This window comes from Lagopus leucura, unplaced genomic scaffold (assembly GCF_019238085.1).
Source record: "Lagopus leucura isolate 7727_CA_CO unplaced genomic scaffold, USGS_WTPT01 Super-Scaffold_100157, whole genome shotgun sequence".
In the NCBI taxonomy this organism is placed as follows: domain Eukaryota; kingdom Metazoa; phylum Chordata; class Aves; order Galliformes; family Phasianidae; genus Lagopus; species Lagopus leucura.
In genome coordinates this window covers 3,386,615-3,406,293 of record NW_024962334.1, presented here as the reverse complement: position 1 = coordinate 3,406,293, position 19,679 = coordinate 3,386,615, and the positions used below count along the sequence as shown (strand labels likewise).

At 39.9% G+C, this 19,679-nt stretch overlaps 1 protein-coding gene across 1 annotated transcript in view; it reads right to left on the bottom strand.

Moving 5' to 3' along the window:
• ITGA9 (integrin subunit alpha 9) overlaps window positions 1-19,679 on the bottom strand; it is a 214,680-nt gene that overhangs the window by 18,017 nt on the left and 176,984 nt on the right. The window contains exons 24-27 of the mRNA XM_042888607.1: window positions 12,940-13,065; window positions 12,312-12,431; window positions 10,503-10,604; window positions 1,995-2,114 (exon numbers count right to left, since the gene is read on the bottom strand). Coding sequence (XP_042744541.1) covers window positions 1,995-2,114; window positions 10,503-10,604; window positions 12,312-12,431; window positions 12,940-13,065 — 468 coding nt within the window. The remainder of the gene's footprint in view (window positions 1-1,994; window positions 2,115-10,502; window positions 10,605-12,311; window positions 12,432-12,939; window positions 13,066-19,679) is intronic.

The following is a 19,679-nucleotide window of genomic DNA, read 5'->3' as shown; positions in this document are numbered from 1 at the left end:
ATCTCAGACAACTTTAAAACTGTCAGTAACTTTAGTAAATATAGAAATCAGTGACTGTAAAGTATTACTTCTATATATTCTAGGATCCAAAGATCCAAAAAAAGATTTAAATGAAAATACTGGCCTGGTACCAGAAACCCCAAATTTTCAATCACTTCCCATTAAGACAAAACTGCAGTTATTGATTTCTTAAGCAATCATAAAATTCAGTGGATAAAACACTGGTATGTAGTTGATGAAGCCTTGCTATGACTTCCATCTCTGCTGTAGGACTGTGGGTATATAATCTCACCTTGCTTTGCTCCACCATTGCTTTCTGCATGCAGAAAGGGCTGTATATAAGCCTGTAATTAGTTATAATTATTTGTTGCTGCTATTCAGAACTTCCCTCACAGCTTTCATGTAGCAAAATGGCCCTTTCTTCATGTGTTCATGAGTGATCCCAGTAACACACAAGAAGGCTCAAGTTTCAAGACTATGCCAGAAAACAAAGCAGTGTATACATTCTAGTATAGACCAGCAAGCAAACTTGTGTCAGATTCTTGTGAAGCCTCAAGGTGTGAGCTGCTTCTCCTCTCACCTTGCACATTCTGTAACAGCTCACTAAGTACCTTTCTATCTTCATGAAACCAGCAATACAAAATGAGTCAAAGAGGTATCATCAGCAGTAAGTCCTTTTACAAAAATGTCACAAGGATGTAAACCCTGAACCTCATTCAATTCCACATTTTCCCATTCTCATTACTATTCTGACATCTTAACTCAATTTTTTTCTTATCTTCAGTTTTAGCCACAGAAAGCAAAAGCATTTCCCATGTATCAGAAGAACAGAAGTTTTAAGGTATTCAACAATATGGTCAAACACTGTTTCCCAAATGAAAAGCGCAGCCTATTTTGACCAGGCCATTATTAGCATAAAAATCTTCAAAGCTGACCATAAAAATGCTTAAAATCTATAATCCACATAAAATCTATACAGTGCTGTGAAGTACAATCTAAAACATAGCTACACAAGCACTTGTATAATCTACTGCTGGAATCTCATTGCCAGTTTTTGGCCCAGGTCTGTGAAACCCTTTTACAGGCTTGCAAAAGAGACATGTCCTTGTACAGCCCAGCGTGGCTGTGGCCTTCAGTCCCCACACAGCCACTGAGCAGAGCCTGCAGAACATGAGGCAGGCTGCTGGTCCTTCAGGTTGGACCAGTTCCCATGTGTGCATTCAAGATTTACTTCTCTCAAAGACTGTTCCTGACCTTGACCGTGGCCTTTGAAATTTATGGGTTGGTAAAAGGGAACAGAGGAATGAAAACACTTGAAGTTCCTAACCTTCTTACTTACCCACACCAGATGGCTGCTGCTGACTGTCAGCAGCAGCCCAGTGTTACCACATAACAGTGTCTGGGTACAAGAATTATATCTTATCAAAGATGGTGTGAAGGTTGGCTTTTAACAGGTCCTGGTGCCTTCTGTTCAGATAGCACATTTTACTCATCTGGAATTCCGAGGGATCTACAATTTTTAAACCTGAATACTGCTCTTTCCCAGGCCTTTACTTCTTGAAAACAGTAGCTACCAAGTGGCTTTTGTGATGCGTGCACCCCATCTTTTAGCTGGTCCAGAAAAACTGACCTAATTTTCAAAGGATCCTTTACGAAATCAGCAATTCTCAGGCATCAGAAAAATGTGCCAAGTATCTAAGTGAGAGAGAGTAGGTTTTGTGAGGGATCCTCCTTCATCCTGAAACAGTAGTGAAGGTTTTATTTTTTAATAGTTAAGCCCACAGAATCCATTTTTCTACTTCTCTACATCAGAGGTCTTTCCCTGTTCCTCACAAAAACCTGGATATGAAAGCATTCCTGTTGGCTGAACAACAACAGTAATGGAGTGGACAATTATTTAATTCCTTGAGCAAATGGACATTATATGCACAGAAAAATTAAAGCTTTTTTTCCTGGGACCATCCTCAGTGTTTATGTTGCATCTGTTGCCTTACCTTCCATAAGAGCACAGCCAGCAACAGGAAGATGAGAATTCCCACCAGCAAACTGATGGCAATGATCCACCCGACAACATAGCCACGAGGCTCCAGATTGTGTAAAGCTTCAAAGACCACCTACAAAGCAATTAGAAAAAGATCTTTTTATGATTGGAAGCTGTATTGCTTTCTCTTGTACTCAAGTTATGAAATACACTGCATGGTGGCCTGACCGATCGTCTTTCATCCATTTATCCATCAAACAAATACGGAATGTGCTCTTAATTTCATGCTTTTATTTTTTTCTTTTTTTTGAGGGATTGGAAGCTTCAAACAGAATCTGAGCAGTCATGTGACATCAGCTCCCACTAAGGATAAAGCATATCTGCTCCCACTCAAAAATAACCCTTATTTTGCCAGCTCCTCCATCCCACTCCAGACAGCAAGCTTCTTCTGGTGCTAAGCCACCAGAGGTGAGAATCAGCAGTCCTTGGAGTGGCAGGAACTGAGCTGACATCCTGCTTACTTGGCATGCTCCCAGCTCCACAGGACACTGCAATACTTCAACGATACGCTGAGTTTCTTAACTTTTTTTCACCAAAAAAATGGGACTACTCGCATATATTGCTATTGAATATGGACAGTTTCTGCTGTGCTTCACAAAAATACACTGCTGGAATGAGAGAAGGGCATCTGCAATCACAGTCTTTTCTGGGAACACCTGCTGTTCTCTCCTTTCGTACAGCATACACAGCACAGAAATAGATCCTATAAAGTGCTTTCCTTAACTGCCTGCTTTAAGAAGAAAATGGGAATGAATGGCATCAAATGTAAACACAACAGGAATTTTCAATCTCTTGTTTCAGTCAAAACCAGTTTACCAGTGGAAAACTCCAAAGCGGTTCTCTTCAGTGATGGCTGCTTCTTTGTTAAATTTTGCAATTTAATATCCAGCAAACACAGAGAGGCAGCCTTTTTTAAAGGTAGCATGTTTGCTTAATCTGGCTTTGGTTTAGTTTGGTTTGGCTTGGAAAGTAAATAAGTGAATTCTCTTTCCTTCTTCACAAACCACTTTCATTATCTTCGCTTAAAAACACCAAACCCTTTCACAGGTAGTCACTACTAAATCAATCTTTCATAGTTAAAAACTGATAATCAAACAAAAACAAAACAAAATTAAAAAAAACCCTCTAGTTAAAAATGTGTGAAAATCAAGAAATTAGAATTAGACATGCTTATGCAACCCCAGTTCACTCATCATAAAAGACCCGTGAATGATCTACGAAATGTAACTGCTCACTGGTGATGCTGTTCAAACAACATTGCATAGGAGACAGCAAAGAGAATATTCAAGCCATATGCATGCTCCACCCAAGCATTAAGAAAAGGCAGCAACACAGCCCTGAGTTCTCCATCCATGAAGGCTCCCAAGTCTCATGCAAAACCAAGGAAGTCTTGAACTGGTGTGGGAAACAGCCATGATTTGACAGGGGAGCGGGACAGGATGATCCTTCTAACAGACATTTCTTTGTTTTCGCAAGGATAGCCAGTTTCAGTGAACATCCACAAAAACTGAAGGCACAGATGAGAGAAAACCACAAGTGCATAGGTCTATATTTTGTCACGGTGCTCCCATAAATAAATAAATACTCCTTCATCTCAGTCTCACAGACTAATTTTGATTAATGCCACAACATTTCTGGAGGTGGAATTTGAATACAGCTGATTCACATGCACTGGTTTTTTTTGTACCAAAGAGATACTATCAGGCATTTGATGACAACAAGACATGAAAACGTAATGAACAGTCAGGAATGATAGTATACAAAGATAGTACTTTTCAAATATGTTCCCATAACTAGTGTCAAAACAGCTCAAAATAGCTCTTGAACACGGACTAGTTCTCCAAGAAAAAGAATCATTTCAGCACTTCATACATCAGCACAAAGCCTCTGTCAGGGCTTTTAAGATATCTCAGAAAGTTTCCTGGGAAGCAGAGTTTCCCTCAGAGCCAAGACTCATGCAAGGGAAATACCAGACAGAGAGATCAAAGACAAGTCTTGTGCCTTCCTTGGATTTCTGAGCCAGCCTGGAAAGACGATCTGCAGTGGCAGAGCATTTCTCATAGAAGCTATGGGTAGCATCCATCTTCCAGAGACAAGTCAGATGACTAATTTTTAGATGATAAAGCATTAATGTTATTTTCCCTAGGATTCTAAAAGGTAGAGAAAAACCTCTTAACATAGTAGGTATTGCCATCTTTAATGAAAGGAGATAGCAATTACTGGATGCAAGATGAGGTGGTGCCTTCTCTTCACTACTTGGAGAATAATGTTAATTTGAAATAATCTCCAGCACAGCAGAACTGTACTTCATGCTGCCAAAACACAGAGTAAGGAATAGCTGCAGAGGTCAAATCATACATCATCCCTACAGTTTGAAGGTAGAATAGCTTGGCTGTATTCACAGTTCACACTCCTTCTTATCAATTTAATTTCTTCTATTAGTCTGGAATCAATTGGCAAGCATAGAAAAAAATACTCTGTTCACAGCTTTGTGGTTTGGAAAGGAGCAGGGATGTTGCATATGTTATGTCCTAATCCAACTCAGGCCTTCAGAAACTGCATTAATATGCAGACACAGCCATGAGTTTTGGTTAAGATACAAACAAAACAAAACTACTGGGGATAAAAAAAAAAAGAGAGAGAAAACCCACAAAATTCAAGCCCCAAACAAACTATACTGGGCAAACAGTGTACAACACACGCTGGAAGTGTCAGTGGGAAATCAGGACAGCAAGCAGTGGAAGGGAGGGAAGCAAGACATCCCAGCTGGGAAGCTGAAGGCAGAAGGTGATGTCTCCAAACAGAAACTTAACAGCCACTGTCTGCCATTGGACCTGTGGACCGCCACACAACTCAGGAAAGTAAACCCTGAGTGAATCTTGGCCTCCTCAGCAGCACAGCCTCTGTGGGGCAGCCAACAAGGTGCAGAGCACAAGGCAGCCCTTGTCCTAGTGCACCTCCCAGAGCCACAGCTGATGGAGAAGGCAGGAGTAATGAAAGTGACTGATGCAGAAGAATCACTTTAGAATCACAAGATATCCTGAGGTGGAAGGAACCCACAAGAATCATCAAATCCAATTTCTTGTTCCACACAGGACCACACAAATTTCAAACCCTATGTCTGAGAACAGTGTCCAAAGGCTGCTTGAACTCCTTGCAGCTTGAGCCTGTGACAGATTAAGCATTTGCAACATACCTTGTTTTAGTCAGCCTAAGCTATAGGATTAAACTGACTGAATGACCTTTTAAATACCCATGTTCATCTTCAGCAGTTAAGTCTCACTTCCTGTATCTTGCTGTCTTTCAGTCCCAAATAGATAGTAACTAATTCTTCTCCTACAAATTTTCCACTTACTCTTCTACTATCACCCGTGTTTCCAGAGAGATGATTCACAACTGCTTGAACACTGCCAGCGAAGAGATGCGCTGAGGGCATAAGAGGTGGCCACCTGCCCTGCAGGGAGACCTGAAGGAGAACCACCTGAGGAGCAGACCAGGTTCCAGCCCATGCAGGGAGCGGCTGCTGGGCAAGACAGGAGCCTGCTGGCAGCGCCAAAGGAAGAAGGCACACAGAAAGTGGCACCCATGGGCCCCACCATTCAAGTGCTTGAAGAAAGCCACCACCCAAACCAGTGCTGCTCCAGCCCTACCAGACCCTGCTGCAGCTGCACGTAGGGAAACGTGCCAGCCTCTGGCCTCCTCCCTGCTGCCACCGAGCAGCAGCCAAACCATGGCTGCCACCTCTGCCCCTTCATCTTATATGGGACCCAGGTTTTCAGCTGGCCCACTGCAGCACGAGCTTCCTCGGCACCCACAGACACCTGAGCAGCAGGCTCCTTGGGCTCTCCTTACCTCATCCCATGGCCATGCTGACAGCAGCCATGCTGATGCCTCCTCACAGGCAGCCCCATCCTGCCCCAGTTGCACCTGCAGCTCACCAGGCACATGGAGGAGATGGGCTGGCACCTTAGTGTGAGACCACTGCAGACAGCAGGGACTGCAGCACCTGTTACAGGTTCATAAATTGAGAGCTCATAGACAGAAAGCTCTGGAAAGGTGTTGGAGTGATAAAACGTTCTCCATTCTCATGTCCTTTTATTTATTTGTCCTTTTATCTATTTATTTTTTTAATGACTCTGGAAATAAAATGTTTTAATAGTAAAGCTTTTCAGTTATCATGTCCTTTAGTCATTCCTTCACTCATTTATGTATTTAATAGTGAAATCACAGATTGAATCTTAAGTTCTCTTAATAAAATGCAGTAACAAGATCTTACTGTTGGAATAAGATGATTTGCACATTTTTCCCCCCCAAAAAACAAAACTGAAACAACAGAAAAAAAACCCCAAAAGCTGTAACTACACTTCAATAACTTCATTTTTTCTCTACTGGAGGCAGAAGCTGGAGGTGCAGGTCATTCCCAATTAAAAAAAATAAAATAAAAGTAGAGTGCCACCGCTGCTACCCTACTGATTTTGTAAAACAATAGTGAATTGTTAATTAGGAAATGACAGCAGTTTCAGCAATGGGGACATATGGAAAATGATAAAAAGAAAAGACTGAGGGTGAACTCAATGAAAACACAAAGGGAAAAAACACCCCAAAATTAAACCTTGGAAGCATACAGTTACATGCAATTAAAGAAATCTGTGCACAAGTAGATTAATAGGCCTGGCAGCAGCTGAGAGAGCGTGATGGGGCAGCAGACGTCTGGTCTGAGGAGAACATGTGCAATGGTCATAAAACACGGAGAGGATTACAGACTTGTTTTCAGACTGACCAGATGCCAGGAAAAGGCCACGAAAAACACAGCTCACTTGACGATGTATGAGGAGCTTTAGTTTCATATTTATCTTTCGCACTTCCTGCTGTACTTATGGGAAGTCTGGGAGGTAGTTTAGTTTGCCATACAGCATAAGTAGCTCAATTGTCAAACACGTTTTATGGAATGCAATTGGCCTGCTCTACATTAACAGTGAGCTGCACCCCACCATTAACCTCTGACACGTTGGATGAGTATGGACAAGGGCAACTTCTACTTGTGTCAGCCATTTGTTATGTTCTGAATGTTATATTCCAATCTTAATGAACAAATTTAAAATGATTAGATTTTTTTGGTTTTGGTGCCCTATTTCCATAAAGTATGTAGGTAAGAATTTAAAAACAATTGAGCAGGAACTCCACAAATGCCTCAACTTCATACAGTGCTGAAGTCCTTAGAAGAACAGGGACATGCTGATGCACTGGGACTCAGAAAGACAAGAAATATAGCTCAGCAATATTTGGTTAGAAATTAGTAATGCATTTCTCTTTGCTTATCCAAACTAAATTAATTTTCTTTTTTTATTTATTAATTTTAATTGTATCATGAGGCCCAGAATCATAAAAGCCATGCTGAGCATACACAAGGTGAACTCTCTTATCTACTATTTGACCACTGCAGTCTCAAGGAACTCATTTTTTGGTTTTGCCTCACATGCATGAAAGAAGGAAGCTAAACCTTCATGGTAATCCACATGCTCAAGAAAGGAAAGCATGCTTCCTGAAAACTCCACATATCGCCTTCAGCCATTATGTTGATCCAATAGTCATCAAAGACAGAGATCGAAATTGTTCACCTTCATGTGATTTGTCTGATAGAAGTCCAGGCAGAATCATAGGACAGCTTGGGTTGGAAAGAACCTCAAGAGATCATCAAGCTCCAACCCTCCTGCTGCAAGAAGGGCTGCCAACCTCCATATCTAATTGTCTCCCTATCGGCTGTTGTGACTAGAGAAAGAAAATCCATCATCCCAAATCATATCAAAACGTATCCAAGTCAACAGAAATCATTTCTGAAAATCAAATTTCAAGGACTGCTTGGTCCTACAGAAATGTAGGTCACTCTGAAAGCATTACCTCCCATTTACTTTAATGGAAACTACAACAGATACAAAGAGCACAACACTATTGAATAGAGCAAATTCTCAGCTACAAAACACTCTTTTTTAATATAGTCATCACCATTATCTATGTGTTTCTGCCAGCAGTGAATAAGAGAGTCCGTAAAAATCCAGTAGAGGAGACCCACTGCCACTGTTGTCACAGCTGAAACATAACACAGCTGAAATATCATAAACTTGCACTGCAAACATTAGTCACTCTTTTCTCCTTTACAGACATTTTGTACTCTGATATTACAGACTCAATTGTAAAAGTGCTTAGTGAAGTAAGGGTAGCTGGTCTTAAAGAGTAGTTTATAAGGGTTTAATAAGTCTGTATTTAGCTGTAGACTGCGAAGACCTTTTCAGATTTACCATGATAAAATGTCGAAGAAAATGTGTTTCACTGTTGGTGAACACTTTAATAAATAGACTCAAAGGTAGTCCATAACCAACTCTTCAGGAGCTACTCTGCAAACGGATATGGTACAGCAGTCTGTGGTCAATGAAAAGAAAATATATTGGGATTTTAAAATGGAGGGGAGGAGTACGAACAAAGATATTTTATCTCTTCTGTCTCTACTTCCAGCAGAATAGTTGTGGCTTGTAATAACTGTTGTTCCCTTCTGCATTCCACAAGAAAAGAGAGCAGGAAAAAATGAATACCTTGAGCCAAACCACATGTCTAATTTTTTTTTCCCTTAACATGACCCTATGCAAAACATACAGCAACAGAGAAGCCAACAGACATGGAAATAGCACAAAGGAGAAAGCAAACAGCACTCACAATAGAAAAGACTTGAAGTTATAAATCGATGTTACATAGCTACAACATGTAAGTCAGGCTCCTTTGTAGCTTGGGCTTCCCAGGAACGAGGAGCAAGCTCTTGTTTGAAGATTAACATCGCTTCCCAGCACACATGCTATACTTCACAATCACTGCAAAGGCTTAATGAAAGGCTTTCCAGGAACAAGAAAAGGACAGTGTTGCTTTGTAGTGTTGTTAGGGCTTTTTGTTGCTGTTGTTTTTTGTTTTTTTTTTCATTCAATCATTAAATAACAGCAAAATACAGTGGAGCCTGCATTCCTGGATATAAGCATTTCTAAATTTGGAGCATTAAATAGTAATCCTATATATTTGACACTATGCTTATCATTTCGACATTCTGAAATCATTTGGGGGTCTAGATACCTGGCAGAGAGATCCTAACTTCTCCTAGTGCAGCTGGGGCATGAATATCATAGTCAAGTGTTACTTCAGTTACCAATGATTTTTTGCCATAAATTTTCAAGATTAACTCCATGCTAACTGCAGAATTAGAGAGATCTAGCAACGTATTAACAGTCAGGGCTGCAGGTCATTTGTAAGGCACATTCCCAGGCAAGACTGGCTGTATTTTTCAGTTCAGCTGCCAAGTCTATTTTTTCTAATGTTCTTTAGGATGGTCCAGAAAAATGACATAGAAAATAAAACAAAAAGGCAAAATGGGTCCTGTCATGTAAATGACTTTCTCTTCTTGACAGTTCTAATAAAATTAAATGATGATGGGGAAAGTGGACACTATAGCAGATCTCTGCTCTCCAGATGAAGATAGTAGATGCAGATTCAAGTGTTTCTTTGCCTTTGGTGTTTTAAATCCAGTAACTCCTAGAAGACTGCTTTAATGTGTGATTTGAGTGCTTTGACCTCAGTATTCTTCACTAAAACCCCAACAGCACTCACTGAAATGAAGCCAATAAGAGAATGGTTGCGTGGATTGGTGATGTTACGGTGGCTGAGAGTAAGAGGATAACTGAGAAAAAGGATCTAGATTGTGTTCCAAGGATACACAGCAAGAGGAGAAACAGAGATTGATCTTCATGTGAGATAGAAATAGGAAATGACACTACAAAATTTCACTAGGCAAAGAGCAAGCTGAATTTGGGTATGGCATCCTGTCCAATCTTCTTGCATAAGCATTAGAGAACTTGGTAGTTGGAAACCAAACTCAGCACCTTCCTTTTTCAGGAAGTTTTGGCCCTGTAGGTTTTGGTCCTACAGAACTTGACCTACAGCTGAATCTATACTGTGAATTCACTTGAACCTTAATATTCCCCCTTCAATTTTCCATCCAGCTTCATGAAGATCAACAGAAAATGCAGTTTCAGGTTGCACATGAATTCCACACCTGAAAAGACTCTGCTGGAGCTTCAAGACACTTTTAGTTTTTCAAGGAAAATGAATGAGAGCAGATATCAACCTCAGAGTAGGAAGCTAAACCTAGTTTTGGCATGAATTCCTCAAAGCCTATTACAACTTCGGCTAATACAACACAGATTCTCCTGCACCACAAAAAACCATTCACAATAGCATGGTTATCACAGTGAGCAAAACCACAGAAGCAAGGTTAACTGCACTGCTAGTCTAGCCAGACAGTCTGGGCACTCTCACCAGCCAGCCAAGCCCAAGTCCAGCCACAAATTCCAATCTGCATTGCTCTCTTAATGGACTCTAGCCCATGGGGAACAGGAAGCATTTCTCTTTGTGTTCATTTACTTACTGTCTTTTCTTCTGGACTCCCATTGGGCACCTCTACAACCCGGAGGTCAGGGTCCACCTGCACCCTCGCCCTTGTGACAAACTGGATAACTGATGAAATGTCCTGAAAAATAAAAAGATAAAGAACTGGATTCATGGGTGGGAAAATAAACAAAACATCAAAAGTCCTCAAAACAAAACATCAAACATTTGAAACGCTTGGTACTGTGATAAATACATCTGGATAATGCTTAGTGTAGGTTAGGTTGAGAGCTAAGTACTATCCTGGTTAAAAGCCTGCTTTGAAAAAAAATATACTTTACACTCAACATTGATAAAAGCAAGCACATTCCATCACACTAAAATAAAATCAACTATGTTGGAGTTCAAACAGCATTCGTTCGCATTTGAACTTGGAACACAATTTCTATTTAGCTGTTTGTTTTATGTTATTGTGTTGTTTTTTTCTTTGTTTACCACATTTACCACAAAAGCCAAAGACTGAGAACCTTACCAATCACTGCAGACAATCCCAATATTAACCATTACAGGAGAAAACTTCTTATTTTTCAAATGAACAGAAAAAAAACCACAGGAAAGCTGGGGCACGCTCAAGTATAAGCCACAAAGAAGACTGCATAATTAATTGAATGTGTGCACTTCAAATATCTTTAATATTTATTGTACATCTTCCCTTACTAATATATTATTTCTCCTATATTTTATGAATTGCATTATAACAGGCACATTCTAATAAGCAATCTTAATTCATATCTTAATCATTCTTAAGCCATTTGCACTGGGAAACATAAGCATAGGTAGCAAATGTCAAGTATTAGTGATACTGACCCAGAGACTTGGGTAAGTTCTACATGTGGGATGAATCCTGGCTATTCCCAGGACAGAATTCCTCAGAAGCACATTTCAAGGCACTCAGTTAAGTGCTAACACATTTTAGCTTTTCTATCTACAAGTAACAAACACCTGAAGCTTCTGGACTTCCTAGTAACTTCTGTTTTCAAATACATACATTAGCAGATACAGTTGATTTCAGCTGGAAAGGCTCAGAGCTACATATTACTTTAGGAACTTATCCCTAATAAGGGCTCTCTCCAATATTTTTAATCCAGCACTTCTTAAATGCAGGTTTATTTTAATAGGCTTGTGTTATCAATTTTCTCCTCTGATTATCTTATACATTTACAACCTTACAGCATCTTGCCATAACTACACAGGCATTATTTTTTTTAAAGTGTAGGAAACTAGGAAAAAATGTAGAAATGTTATAGATTTGCTATTTCATCCAGTGACTTCAGAGAAGAGAAGAGTCAGCTTGCAACCATTCGTTTCTTGTCACAAATGTCAGGCTCAGCATTAATATGGTTGCAGTGCATCTTCTTTGAATAATAATCATTTGAAGTAAAAAATTACAATAAACTGCCACGTCTCTGTTTACATGGAAGGAATGATGATGTGTCACAGTTTACAAGCACTTAGTCTATTTCTCAGCTTTCTGACTGAGAACTTTCAGAAATCAATTCCACTTTCAGAAGTCTCCTGCCTTACCACCATGCATACAATTAGGGAGCTTCACTTGCTGTTTCTCAATGTATAAATTTCTAAACTTCATTTATTTCTGTCTTAATGGGAAATGCATAAGAACTAGGATTAACACCTCCATACATGCTGTTGATAAATAGATCTGTTTTCTTTGACACCGTGATTTTTTTTTTTATAACACACTAGTAAACAGAGGGAATAATGTGAGTTCTGTGTCTGTTAATGCATGTAAGCATGGCTGTTTAGAACAGGTGACAAAGGCAGCACTTACCTTCTTCAGTATTTCAGTGTTCAGCAGTGTGTAAATACTTATTTCACTGGACTCTGCTTTTGCTAGTGAACTTAAGTTGCAGCGTATAATTAAGCAGGACCTGCCTGGTCTTTCACAGTCCTACAGAAAATATGGAAAAAGCTGTTAGGCAAAGGAGGAGGTAATTCACTGAAAACTGTGCAACTGTAAACACTCCTGCTGACTAAGAGGCACGGTAAGTTGCAAAAAGCCAGCTCTGCTGTGCTGAAATAGCAGTTTTCAAGACCCGAAGACAACAAGGTAGTAAGGCCTGAATTAAAGCAAGACAAGTGAAATTCAGCGTCCAAAATTCAGGGTGGGCTCTGTTGGCCTTTCCACCCACCTTCAGCAATGTGAGCAAAGACTCTGGTTACCAAGTGCATGCTGCCACTTCAGGTAGCTCCCTTAATTGTAGCCATTTGAAAATCAGAAAACTGGACTTGTGAAGTATCTCCGCAGGTTTACTAGATATCCCTGTATCAGTATTAGTCTACATACATCAAACAGCTGCTTGATGGTCAGCTCTCTGCTCGAGTTCCTCAGGCTGATCCATGCAAAGCTTTTAGTAATAAGCACTGTACGTTTGTATATTTCACGTGGACTTTCTTACCAATACTTTTCTGCCAGACTTTGTGAAAAAAGCAAATATAGTGTGGAAAATATTTTCCTTCTCTTGAGGAACAACACACGGGTTGCGGTTCCGGTGAAAAGAGCAGCTGCCTTTGTCCTGACCAACCTGCAAGCACAAACGTACTCAGTTATTATTCTGAATTAAAATAAATGCCACAAGAAGGTGGAGTTAACCTGCCCAAAGAAGGTGCCTCCATCTGAGCTGGATGTCTGGACTCCTATTGAGAGGCAAAAGAGAGAAATAAGCCACGTACCATTTTAAGTCAACTGTGTTACTCTGTGTATTACATTTCTTGTATTATTGGTGCTTGGCCACCTGGACTGTTTCACAGTTTTCATCTGAACAAATAAGCTAAAGGAAATCATTGTGTAAACACACAATCGTGGCCACCAAATCTGCACCCCTACCTTCAACATAAATAGCACAAAAATAATGAAAGTCTGTTTGTATATTGCATCTTTAACATATTCACTTATCCAGAAAAAGAGATGAAGCAAGCGCAGTGCAATAATGTAAAAAAATGATCTTCAATCAAGATAACCTTGCATAAGAAAAACATTCTTCCTTTCTGCTAATTATGAATATTCACTGGAGAAAATCAATTGGAGTTTAATACAACCTGTGACAATAAAATATCAGCAAATGCCCCCTGCCTCCATCTTTAAAAGCTGTGTGAGATTTTTCTAAAAGACACCAAGTGATATTCCTGCATATCCTGTTGCTAACTTCTCCACATCCTCCACTCTGAGGATGAAAACTTTTACCTTACTTAAATCATAAATGTTTTAGAAATAAAAAAGATTTTATTATTATGTTTTTAAGTTGCTGCATGCTCTGTGTCACATTCTGCATGGGCGCTTTTCAGCCGTTAGCCAAAGTGTTGCCAAAAGATAAACAAAGCCTTATCTACATTTTAAACACTGTCTACCAGACAAGTGATGGCCAAGTCCCATAGTAGGGTAGAGCTTTTCTGCTCCTCTGGCCCACAAATACTTCATAATCTGTTCTTTGAACTATGTATTCACATCCTGGCTTTAAATAATCTGTTCTTACGTTCCCATTAGATACATACACAAGGAACTATCCAGTGTTTATAGTTTCTTGGGATCGACTGAAAATTAAGACTACAATGTTCTCCACTTGTCCAAGTCATCTGGAATAAGATTTCTTTATTTATTGTACATAAGAGATGCACAAAGCACACTGACTTTTATTTTCTTTGAACTTTCACGTGGGAATTGGATTCAGATCAACCAGAAAGTTTATGTTAAATCAAGAACAGCAAAGAGTCCAGACCTGCTCAGTACCTGCTCCTTCTTCCTGAAAGCTGGAATTACCAGAGATTTGGACAGATTCACGTAAGAGATATGGAGAGAACAGTATGAGCTTCTACACTATCCCAGTCTCTAAACAGTCCTGCTTTACATCTTGTATAAACAAAATGTAAGAACAAATTAAAGCAGAAATAGCTCAGAAGACAGAAAGGCATGATCTGGCATGAAGCAACGTATATCTGGTCCTTTCTTCTGTAAATGATTATATTTTCTAAAACTGAAGCTTGGACAACCTCATTCTTTTTAACACACTTTACTTGACACAGAGGAAGCCTCCTCTCCAGAGGACTAAATCTGAAAATGGAAGTATCCTTCCTGTCTGCCAATTATGCAGTAATCCTGCTCAAGGCAGCTATTAAATTCAGCATCTCGGACCATATTAGGAGGGACACGTTCAGAACCAAACATCTCCTGTCACCTGTGCTGCTCTGGGACAGAGCAGGGGCTCACTAACAGCCTGCTTTAGTAACCAAAGATAGGCATCAACTCCAGAGAATGAGGTAGACACTAATCCGCTTCCAGAATTTGGGTGAATTCCACTGGGCAGCAATTCTGTATTCAGGTGCAACGTGTGTATCTGCAATCTATCAGCATCTCAGTGGGCAGGAAATGATCCAATGCAGCTGAGAAATTCTCTGTACCTTTAAGGATACTTAGAAATATCAGAGTCACTGAATAAGGAAAAAAATAACAAAACTCTTTGAAACGAGTGGATCATGTGAGCTAGGGTGAAATCTAGCCTGCTCAAACAACAGGCATTTGTTTGTTTTTCTTAGGATGGCTGTCAGTCACATTTCATATCAGCTCTTATTTTCCTCAATTTTTATCTGAATAAAGGGAAGGTTCAGCCAAGCAGTCAGACAAAGGTAAGCCTGGTAACTTTTCATTAAACTCTATCACCAGTGAAAGATTCAGCTCCAGGAAACCAGACTATTGGACAGAAGTTCTGCACAAAGCTCCTGCTCCCATTATGCTGAGATTGAGCTTTAAAATACACACTGGAATGCCCATGTTTGAGCTTCTCCTCGTCCAAACAAGATACTACCCTACACACCTGTTTTAATTCTTGTGACCAATTTCATAATCTAATACACATTAAAAAAAAATCAGAAATTTTCTTCTAAAGGCTTTGTGTGAGCAAATGCTTATCATTGATAGAAGCAAGAACTGTGCAAGTCTTAGAGTGCATATCCAGTCTCTGACGAAGTCTTGGAGTTACTAGGTATGTGATATACTAGGGCTTTTTAGAAACTTTCATGTAAACTTAGCAGTCTAAAAGCAGAAGAGGACTACCACCAAAATGATCTTCCCTGGGATATAATATTTCATAGAAACAGCAGAAGTGGGATGCATGTTCCGTTTGCATTCAGTGCAAGTACTCTACAGTAGTGACAGAGAAAAATCAACGTTCAACTCCTAACACAAACAAGCAGCAATAAACAAGGACAGAATGGAGACTGTCCTAAATCCTGCACTGACATGGCTGCTTGGGAAATAAAAGCCTTGCCCTGAGTGGGGTACCCGGCAGGAATCCCCTGCTGCTTCCCAAGGAGGGATTTCCAAGGAGCTGTGTCAGAACAGTCTTTGCTGCAGGCTGTTACATTCTGTTTTCCAGAAAGCATTCATCTGTTTTAAATCCTCTATAAAACCATTTGCAGCCTGGTACACTGGCAGTACAGCCACATCTCCAGCATCAACAACAAAAGTAAAATTTTCCCCTACAAGATTTTTCTTAAAATTTTTCTTTTCTTTTTTTTCTTTCTTTTTTTTTTTTTTTTTTTTTTTTTTTTAACCAGGTTCTTCTTATGCCAGGCCATTCTTCTTATTCTTAACTTGTCATATGCTACAAAACACCCTAACATAAGCGCATCTTATATGTTACTTTTTTTCTAGCTTTATGTCAAGCCAAGAGGCACTTTTGTCAAACTGCTCAGCTTCAAGGTAAAGGGAAGCCTGACAGAACAGCAGAGTGATAAAATGCACAGACTTCACTCAGATCCCACTTGCATTCCTGCATAGCTGTAGATGCCAGAAACCCACCTGTAATTTTCAAGAGGGAGAGGTTATTCGGAGTCCCTCAGCACCTTTCAACACCCAATTAGGTCCAATTTCAGCAGTGGTGATTTTTAAGAAGGTTTTTAAGAAGGTGTATATAGGTTTTACCTATATATCCAAAATTTAATGACTATTTGCTGACAAACATACATATATGTGTATTCCGCTGTTCTATTCAATGTAATGTGCATAAACATGAGCAGATAAAAGCCTGAACTCTGTAAACAGTGTCTTGCATAACAGGCCTCTAAAATTCACCACATGTCTCCAGTGGCTAGTATTATTCCTATTCCATAACCATATAGAAAAGCAAACCATGCCTTGTGTCACCTTCCCTACTCATCAACAGCCACACGTTCAGAGCCAGGTCACACTCCAACTTTATTAAATTTACTGAAACTTGCTGTCCCATTAAAAGGCTCACTAACGTGACTGAGAGACAACATTTAAATACAACAGCCTACACGACGGGTTACTCTGCCAACTTTTTGCTTCTCAGAGACAAGACGTAACCACTGAGAAAGCATGTGCATTACTTCATGTTTTAGGAATGCTGTATCTGCAAAAAAGAAGAAATTCCCATAGGACTTCTGTGGATGCTGAATATTTAAGAGGCCTAGCAGAGCAGAAGAAAACCCGCTAACATAATAATGATTTTTAAGTATATCAGCTTGCACTACCCTGAAAAGAAAGAGGTGGGAGGACATTTCAGAGTGAAAATTGTAGGTAAGGCATACCAGTTATATTCCATATGCATTACATATCCAGAAAAGCATAGGATATTTAATAGAGCTGGATGGGTCTTGTTGTGAACCACAGCTATCATCCTCTCTGACCTTCTGTACGTAGTTTTATAAGAATACTTGGGCTGGGCTTCGCACTCCAGCAAGATGGCACTAGTGCAAGGAGGACAACCACCATACTGTCCCCAAGGAACACAGAGGGTAACCCAAAATCAATGCAACACCATCTGCATTTCTAAACCACGTCAGATGTGGGTTTAATGGGTTTAGGGTTTCTGGCAGGAATAATGCACCCGCAGCCTCAGTACTTCACCTTCAGGGCACACCTAACACCCTTTCTGCTAATATCTATCTACACTCACAGCATTTCTAGCAAGTCTAGCAAGGGGCCTTGGGCAAGCTGGTCTAGTGCCTGATTTAGTTATTGGCCAGCCTTCTCACAGCAGAGAAGTTGGAACTACACAATCTTTGAGGTCCTTTCCAACCAAAGACATTCTACGATTCTACGATTCTAAGTCTTTGGGGGTGTTTATGAGGATGCTGGGCTATTTTATCACACATTTTAAGGTTTCTGGCCATATTTGGCAGCAACAAATTTCATTGCTGATCTGAAAGCCAGTGAACGTTTTTAGACTTGATCTGAACCCTGTTTGACATGCATCAAAAATAAGACTTTTTTTTTTTTTAATTCAGGCCCTCATATCATGCACAACATGGCAATCCAGGAGAGGAAAGTGAAATACAGTTTCAAAACAGGGGACTAGAGAGGTCAGCTGAGGACCACGCACAGGAAAGTGGAAATTGGCAGCCAGTATGGGGTTAAGTATGTGCATACGAAAGGAGTTTTTTGGAGGAGTGAGACAGAAAAATAAGAGGAAAACGGCTGTCGCTTCCAATGATGCATTAATACAATCTCCCCAATGTGTTGCTGCATATAAGAAGCTGAGCACTAACCTCATATTTAATGTTTAGCATTTTACGAGAAACAGGCAAGAAGATGTCTTCAGCCCATTCCTCACAGACAATACTAGATTTGCACTAATGCAAAGGAATTTACTATGGTAATAAGTCTTAAAATTTTCAGGCTTTTCCAATAAGCCCGTTTCCCCTCCTGAGATAAATCATCATTAGTTGTTAGTGACAGCCTGGAAACCAAGAGAACTAAGTTGACACAAAACAAATCAGAAGGCTGAATCTAGCCATGAAGGCACGTGATAAATTCGAACAAACCCAACTTGGAACATGGAAAAAACACAGGGGCAAGCTCACAGAAAACACTGTGAGACACAAGATACTTGAAACTGTAATTTTAGCTGCAAGAAACACAATCAAAGCCTGAACAGAGGTCAGCTGTTTCGCAAAGTTGTTTGCATTGTTCTTCCCTGAAACGGATGCTTTTCACATCAGCCTTGGAGTATGTGGGCTCCAAAGGATGGTTTGGCTGTAGGCTTCCTGAGATTGCTGTCAGAGTTTCTACATATTTCTTGTCTCTTACTAGTTGTTGTTTTTGTTTGTTTGTTTTTATGGTTTTATTTATGTACACATGCTTAATCAGTGGTTCACATTTGCAAATTGGATAATAAATAACAGACCCTCTTTTGTTTACTTAGTTGCTAACTGTAGCATATTCACTCTAGTATTAGGGAGGAACTGTATATGTATGACTTGATTCAAAGGCTGATTCGCTCCATAGTAGGCAAATGCAATGGAGATGAATTGATAGACATCATAATCTCACATGTCACACATACTGAGGAGAAATAAGGGCTCTGACAAGAAATTCCAGACAAGGTCAGACTTTCAACAGTAGACAAATAAGTTATGTAAATATGTTATCTGAGCACTTGCTCCATATGCCAAAAATGTTTAATATTCACAGATAATGAAATATGTTTGATTCAGAACAGTTTTGTTGATTCTGGAAATAAATTTGAGAGGCACTGAAACAACAGGAAGGAATTTTTTTTTTAATGATTATTTTTTTGATTAACCCGTTTTAGACAACGCCTAAAAAGATTTTGACTGAAAATGGTAGTGCTGGTAAGGAAAAACAGTACTACACAGATAATCCATAACATAAACCCACATGGCCATGAGGAGCTACAAGATGTAAACAGCAAAGTGGGGATGCTAAAGCATTAAATCATGACAGAGGAGTATTACAATGCAGCTCTGGTTCCTGCTTCTTCAGCAGTAAGAACACCAGATACATGTTTGGCCTAAATCTGCAGCAACTTGCAGATGTTCTTTTGACACACTCAACTGTGCACTTTAATTAAGTAAATGATTTCAATCAGCGCAATGTGGCAACATTTGCCATCACCAGACAGGCACTGGCACTGCAAGCACTCTGCACAGACTCAGCAGCAATGCACACAAGTGCTATTCTCAAGACCTAATACTACTTACAGGATTCAGTAATAAGATTTTTCTGATTTAAAGTACATAACTTGCGAGACAGTGGCTTCTTCCCTGGCTGGAGATGAACACGGTTGGAAGCAAGACTGAGCACTCGCGTGATTTATCTGCACTTTCCACACAGAAGGTTCAGGCATAAGAATGAACACCACCTTACATGGACACTGAA